Source organism: Chinchilla lanigera, unplaced genomic scaffold (genome assembly GCF_000276665.1).
Source record: "Chinchilla lanigera isolate Chin_1 unplaced genomic scaffold, ChiLan1.0 scaffold00013, whole genome shotgun sequence".
NCBI lineage: Eukaryota > Metazoa > Chordata > Mammalia > Rodentia > Chinchillidae > Chinchilla > Chinchilla lanigera.
The window spans coordinates 20,701,288-20,709,160 of record NW_004955414.1 but is presented as its reverse complement, the minus strand read 5'-3'; the positions used below and the strand labels follow the sequence as shown (position 1 = coordinate 20,709,160).

The 7,873-nt window shown below is 33.9% G+C and overlaps 1 protein-coding gene across 1 annotated transcript; it reads right to left on the bottom strand.

Moving 5' to 3' along the window:
- Positions 1–6,680: 6,680 nt before the first annotated feature.
- On the bottom strand, positions 6,681–7,616 carry LOC102023253 (olfactory receptor 52E1-like). The gene is given in 1 exon segment (XM_013511764.1): positions 6,681–7,616. A coding segment is annotated over 1 exon segment (936 nt).
- Between the last annotated feature and the right edge of the window lie 257 nt (positions 7,617–7,873).

The following is a 7,873-nucleotide window of genomic DNA, read 5'->3' as shown; positions in this document are numbered from 1 at the left end:
TTATCGTTGATTTTTTAATAATATAAAATATAAAGATGTAGTTTTAGTCTTCTACAGGTGGATATTCAGTTTTCCTGGCACCATTTGTTAAAGAAGCTGTCTGTTCTAGGTATATTTTTGGCTTATTTCTTGAGTGCCTGATGGGTGTAAATGTGTGGGCTTTTTCCTTGCTTCTCTATTCTATTTACTGTTTTATGTGTACATTTTAATTTTACTACCACGTTGCTGTTTCCTTAGGACAGCTCTAAAGTATATTTTGAAATTAAATATCATAATGAGTCTGGGATTGTTCTTTTTACTCAGGATTGCTTCGTCAGTTTGCGCACTTGTGAATTATAGGACTTCTTTTCTAATTTTGTGAAGAATATTATTGGGATTTTAATGGGAATTGTATTAAATCCGTAGATAGCTTTCAGTAATGTGGTTATTTTAACAATATTATTCATCCAGTCCATAAATACAAAAATATTTTCAGTTTTCTAGTGTCTTTAATTTTTTCTATTTTTTTTACAGTTTTCATTACAGAAGACTTAACATGCTTGATTAACCTTAGCCAAAGTATTTTATTTTATTTTTCAGGCTATTGTGAATGGGATTTTTTTCCCCTGATTTCTTTCTCACTGGGTTCATTCTTGATGCATACTTTCCTCTGTATATTGATTTTATGCAGTGTTATTTTACTGAATTTATCAATTCTGAATAACTTTTAGTAGTCTTTATGCTTTTTTAAGTATGGAATCATAAAATCCAGAAATAAATAATTTGACTTTTTTCTTTCTTAATTGTATCCTTTTTATTTTTTGTGTACTTGATATCTCAGCCTAAAGTTTCCAGTACTATACCAATAGGACTCATGAAATTAGACACTATTTTCTTATTCCTTTTTTTCAAGAAAATATTGTCAGTTTTCCTCATTCAGTATGATATTGGCTATGAGTTTGTCCAATGTAACCATTGTTACATGGAATTGTAAGTCTTCTATACCTAGCTTACTCAGGATTTTTATAATGAAAAGATGTTGAATTTTATTACGGTTTTATTTCTGCTCTATTGCAGATAGATGTGACTTTTATCCTTGATTCTATTTATGAGAAGTATTTCATTTATTGATTTGCATGTGTTGAGCGAAAACTGCATGCAGATCTGCAATGAAATCAACTTGTGTTGGTGTATGATGCTTTAATAAGATGTTGAGTTAAGTTTACAACTATCTCATTGAGAATTTGTGGTTATCTATGGGCATGTGTATGTACACACATGTGCATGCTAATGTGTGTGTAAGTTCTTATTGAGTTTTGGCACGAAGGCAATGCTGGATTTGTAAAATGAGTTTGCAAGAGTTCCTTACCTATCTATTTTATGACACAGCCTGGGGAGATTTCATGTTAGTTCTTTAAAATTCCACTAAAATGTAGAAATAAATATACCTAGCACTGCCTGACCTACATCTTTGGAAATTTTTCATTACTGTTTAAATCTCTAGTTAAGTTTTCTATATCATCTTAGTTCAATTTTGGTAGGTCACATACATCTAGAAATTTGTTCATTTCTTCTATTGATCCAAATTTATTGGCACATAATGTTTCTAAATAGTCCTTAGTGATCCTCTAGATTGTAGTTATCTGTTGTGCTATTTTTGCTTTCACCTCTAATTTTATTAATTTCATTGTTCTCTTTTCCTTTTGGTTAGTTTGGTTAAGGTTTTACCAGTGTCATATTTCAGAGAATCTAGTTTTGTTTCAGTTAAACTTTGTGATTTTCTGTTAGTCTCTATTTCATGAATTTCTATCCATTCTGTTCATGTATTTCCCTATATTACCTTGGAGTTTATTTTGTTCTTGTTTTGCTCATGTCTTGAGGTTATTTATTTGCTGTCTCTCGGAATTGTAATTTAGGCACTTTGGGCTATGTACTTTGTTCTCGGATCTGCCGTGACCACAAACCACAAACTCTGACATGTTGTGCTTTCATTTTCATTTGATTCTAGAAATTTTTTTAATTTTCCCCATTTTCTTCAATGGCCCATTGACAATTTAAGATGCAATATTCCATTTCTGTGTGTTTGTATATTTTCTTTAGTTTCATTTTCTGTTGATTACTGTATTTCATTGCACCATGATCTGACAAGATGCAAGTAATTATTCCATGTTTTTATATTTGTTAAGAATTGCTTTATGGCCTTGAATGTGATACATTTTGGAGAATGACCCATGTATTGATGAAAAGCATTTGTATTCTATGACTCTTGGATGGAATATCCTCAAGATGTCTATTAAATCTATTTAATCTATAATTTAACTCTGACATTCCTTTGTTGATTTTTTGTCTGAATGATCTGTTGGTTAGGGGGTCAATCTTTCCCTTTATGTTCTATAGTATTTATTTTATAAAATAAGAGGGAGAGAGAAAGTGAGAAATATAAATTATAAAAATAAAAGGCAATATACACTGCCTTTTTTTCTTAAACTAACTTTGTAATTTTGGCTTGAAATATATTTAGAAATATATATGAGTGTAGCCACTCCTGCTTCTTTTGGCATTCCATTTGATTGGAGTGTAATTTTCCATTTTTTCGTAATCAGTTCGTGTAAGTCTTTGTCAGTGAGATGAGTTTTCTGCATACAGCAAACAGTTCAGTCTTGTTTTTAATCTAATCAATTAATATGCATTTTAGCACTGGTGAATTCAGACCATTTACTTTCAGAGTTATTATTTTAAAATATGTACTAATTCTTATCAGTTTATTTACTTTATTTGTAAAAACTAGCCTCTGTCTCTTTCTCTTTTGTTCACTTTAGATATTTGATGGTTTGCTAAAATATGATTGCTTCCAACTTCTTTTTTGCATATCTATTCTTCTAGTTAAATTTCTTCCCTCCCATGTCCTTGTGATTCTGTTTATCTTGCTTGCTTCCTTTTCTGTATATAAGATTCTTCCCTTCAGTGTCTGTCTTTAATGCCAGTTCACTAGTCTGAATTCTTTCAGTTTATCTTCAAAAATCTTTATCCCTCCTTTGATTGTGAAAGACAGTTTTGCTGGGTATATGATTCATGTTAATAGTTACTTTTATTGTTTTCAAAATGTCCATTCGTATCCTCCCAGGCATTAGAGCTTTCATTGGGAAACCTATTACTCTGACAGGTTTTCATTCATAAGTGACTTTATACTTCTCTGTTGCAGGTTCCCATATTCTGTATTTGCTCTGTATTTGTGACAGTTAAATGATATATGATGTGGAGAGTTTTTTCTCTGGTCATGTCTATTGAGTGTTTTAAATATTTGCTATACCTAGATGGCCACATCATTCTCAAGATTTGGTAAACTGTCTTTACCTTACTCTGTATCAGTTTTCCTGTGTCTATCCTGAATATGCATACTGACATTTCTTGAGTTTTTTAAGGTGTTCTTAGTTGTTTAGTTTAGTTTAGTTGTTTAGTTTTGAGATGGGTTTTCTCTACGTCTTCCAGACTGGCTTTGAAGCCTTCTGTGTAGCAGAAATTACAGGCATGCAGTACCACAACTGGTTCCTGACACATTTTGACTCTTTGTAGCTCTTTCTAGGACACTGTAATTAGTGTTCTGCTTTTTATTATTCCCTACTCCTGTTAGGAGGACGTCTTATTTTGTCTGCCATTCTTGTTAGCATAGGCAGCAAAGAGTGATTAAATAGTCCTATTTATATTTCATAGTATAGAAAAATGATTTAATTTTTAAGTTATAACAAAAATTGAGTGACTCTAAAATTTTGATAACATTGAGATTATATGGTTTTCTGCATTGATAAGTATTTAACCTACATTTGTGTCCAGTAGCATTTGGTAATTGAAATTATATGAACCATGATATTTATTATTCTCATGGTGTTTTCATTAAAAGCTAATTTTTTTAAAGTTGTGCAATATCCTCTGTACAGATATTCAAAGATTACCCAAAGGAAGAAAATATTTTATATATTGCCTGTTATTCTTTATGATATCACAAAGTTATTCATTTAATTTTGGCAGCCTCCTTAGATCTAAGACCCAGAAACATAGCACCTGACAAGGACAGGTTCTGAGCTAGGACAAAGGATGATAGTGTATCTCCCATCTCCCTACATAAGACAAACAGAGGCTGAGTCACAAGGTTCTGGGAGGGAGTCTCAGGAGCACAGGGACAGGGTTCACTGTAGCATAGGCACAAAGGTAAGTCCTAGAGCTGGCAGTGGGGCTAACGCACTGAGAAAGAACCTCTGACTAACCAGTCCACACCTTACACACAAGCTAAAGTAGAGGAATCTGAAGCTTGTGATCCATTCATTACAGACTTTCAAGCAATAAGAATACACGGGTAACCTGAATAACCATATACCTTCCAAGGAATAGAAAGTTTAGTTAGCAACCTAACAGAGAACTAAAATCCCCGATGGTGACACTGGCAAATTCAACAACATATTCAAAGACTAAATAGCAAATTTACAAAAATTAGCCACAGTGTGAAAACAAAATGAATACTTTTCAAGTCATTCAGGATGTAAATGAGACAATAAAATTACAAGCTGTTTCTTAAGTAGAATTAACAGAAAAGGGTTGAATTCATTTTCACATCATGAGTTCAGAAAAACTCACTGTATCTATAATTCCAGTACAATTCATAGGTTTTATCAAAACGTTTTCAAGTTCAGGACACAATGTTAATTCATGCAAATTCCTGCTAAGGTGTTTTGACATCACATTTTCTATTGAAATAGCCATAAGTAAGATTTTTTTCTAAAGCATATTCTAGCAAGTATGAGTGACATGAAATACATGATGAAAGAACTCTGATGCTAGTAAAATTTTTAAGCTTTGTATGAGTATTTACAATATTAAAAAACTCCAAAAATTTGACAATGAAACTATTACTACAAAATGAAGATTTTGGGGGCTGGGGATTTAGCTCAGTGGCAAAAGCGCCTGCCTGGCATGTGGAAGGTCGTGAGTTTGGTTCCCAGTACCGGAGAAAAACCAAAAAAAAAATAATAATAATAATAATAACAAAATGAGGATTTTGTGAGATTTCACAAACATCCTTTCCACACATAGTAATAATGTCACACAGACCTTGATAACACTGATTAATATTGAATGCATACAGTCTTATTAAAACAAACAAAATCCACATAGGTCCTAGAATATCACTGGGATTTGCCATATTCAATAAAAGTAAAATTCCTCTTCTCGTGGTAAAAAAAAAGACAAATAGAGAAAAATCTGAAAAAGTCTAGATTGTTTGCAAACAGGTATTAGTAAGTTTGAATCTATAGATCAGTGATGGCAAACCTTTTAGCTCTTTCAATGGTAACAAACAGCCTGTTATGGCACGTGTACCATAGGTTCACCTCTACTGCTATGTACTTACACATCAAATGAAGAACACCATAAAATTTTAAAAATGAAAGGGCAGGAAATTTACTTAAATTGTTAGGATTTTATAATTTTGTTCCTGGTGGAAAAATTCACATATAAGAACCACACTCTTAGTATAACTTTCAAATATTTGACATTAATGCAGCAAAGTCAAGAATGACATTATTTTCCATGGTTGGTCAAGGCACATAGAAAACACTCTGGGGTTACTCATCTTAGTACAAACACTAATAAACAAATCTGCTATTTTGGCTTACAGCTAAGGTATGGAAGTTTTTATTTTTTTTCTGATTGTTGCTCTTGTGGGTTTTTTTTTCTTCATTTTGTTTAAAGTTACCAGTGCTGCAGCATTTACTAATATAGAAGTTCTAATATGAACAGTACTAATGAGACCCATGAAGCAGATTGGAACAAGGAATCCAGGGACCGAACAGGCATTTATGAGTGGGTCTGAGAACAAAATTTCCTGTGTACTACAAAATTCAAAGGAGTATGAGGGGAAGTGGTTGCTTTTTGATGATTCTGAAGTGAAAGCACCTAAGAGAAGGACTTTTTGAATTCTCTTTCCCTTCTACATATCCTACATCTACTCTTTACCTGTTATTTTATGAGAAATTATACAGTGGGTGTATTTTCCCTGTGTACATATTAAACAGGCCTGGCTAACATTGGTAAAGTTGACTATAGCACACAATCTTTTCACTTATCTTTTAAAACTACTGGGTATTATGGGTCTCTCTAGGTTTTTATATAATAGTGAGATTTGAAATACTGAAAAACCATGTTAAGGTTTCAAATTAACTTTCCTTCATAGAGACAAGTGATGTGGTAGCTCTTGAGAACAAACTTGTATAGTTTCTTACTTGAATTATCCAAAACGGAACCATTTAAAGCTTTTGAATTTACACCAATCTTTTGTGTCTGCTTTTTAAAATAAAGTGCTTGTATTTGTATTCACCACATTTTGGAGAAACCATGTACAGAACAAACATAAATAAATAAAGCTATCACTACCGGAAATGTGCTGGCAAAGTGGAAGTAGTGCAAAGTCTTGCTTTCCTCTCACTTTAGATTTCAGATAACCTTATAAGCAATGGAATACTATGAAATGCTTTATTTAAATATATCAAATGAACTTAATTTTCCTTTTCTGAGTTTGAAAAGACTGAGCAGTCGCAAGAACAGCTATTGAGAATGGTCCTCTAAAACAGGCTGGCACACTTTCCAAATCTATCACTAATTGTGTAACTGTTTCCTGAAATATAACTGTTTACAAATAACACATTTGAGTTTTATTCCTTTGAAAACGTTTTCAACACCTGTTCTCTAATCTGTTTAGTTCTCACACCATAAATTACAGGGTTCAGAGCAGGTGGAATAACTACATACAAATTGGCAAGAAGGATGTGGATGTAGCGTTGTATATTTTGGCCAAATCTATGAGTCATGAAGGAGAAAAACGCAGGAGTTTAGAAGGTCAACATGACACAGACGTGGGATCCGCAGGTGCTGAGTGCTTTCAGACGGGCATCCTGAGAAGAGAGTTGGAACACAGCACGAAGGATCTGGACATAAGAAATGACAATGGCTATGATATCACATACCAGGATAGAGATGGCGCATAGGCCATAGATTATATTCACCTTGATGCTGGCACAAGCCAGGCGGGCAATGCCCATGTGCTCACAATAAGTGTGTGGAATGATTTGACATCCACAAAATGGTAACCTTAGGATAAGTAGAACAAAGGGTATGGCAAAAGCCAAGGGTCTCAGTAGGATTATGCATGCAATGACAATTACAACCTTGTTTGTCAACACCAGTGTGTAATGAAGAGGGTTACAGATGGCCACATAGCTATCATAGGCCATGGCCACAAGCACAGCTGACTCCATGCCCGTGCACAGGTGAATGAAGAACATCTGGATGAGGCATCCCTCAAAGGGGATTTCTCTCAGGTTGAGCCAAAAGATGCTGAGCATCTTGGGGATGGTGGATGTGGACAGACCCAGGTCGACAGAAGACAAAATGGCCAAGGTATAGAACATGGGCTGATGGAGGATGTGTTCAGTCTGAATCACATAAAGGATGGTTATATTTCCAAGGGCAGCTGTCAGGAACACAACAAAGAAAGGAAAACCAGTCCAGAGATGCATGTTCTCCAGTCCAGGGATCCCCAGAAGAAGGAATGAGTGAGGATGAGGCAAGGTGGTGTTAATTGAGGCCATCCTTCTTCGATCTCTATACTAAAGTAAATCATGGACCAAAAGCCACTCATTCTTCAAGTATTCTCATCCTTGTTTAATGTACAGAAAAAATGAAGGAATCTGAGAGACTATTATCATTTTTATCTAAATAATTGTATCATAGAGGATTAAGGTACATAAACATAGGTGATAAATGCAGGCTCAAATTTCATGTACTTAACCACACCAGTTCAATTAACTTCCACATTTCAGTTCAATCAACATTAGACTAACATGTA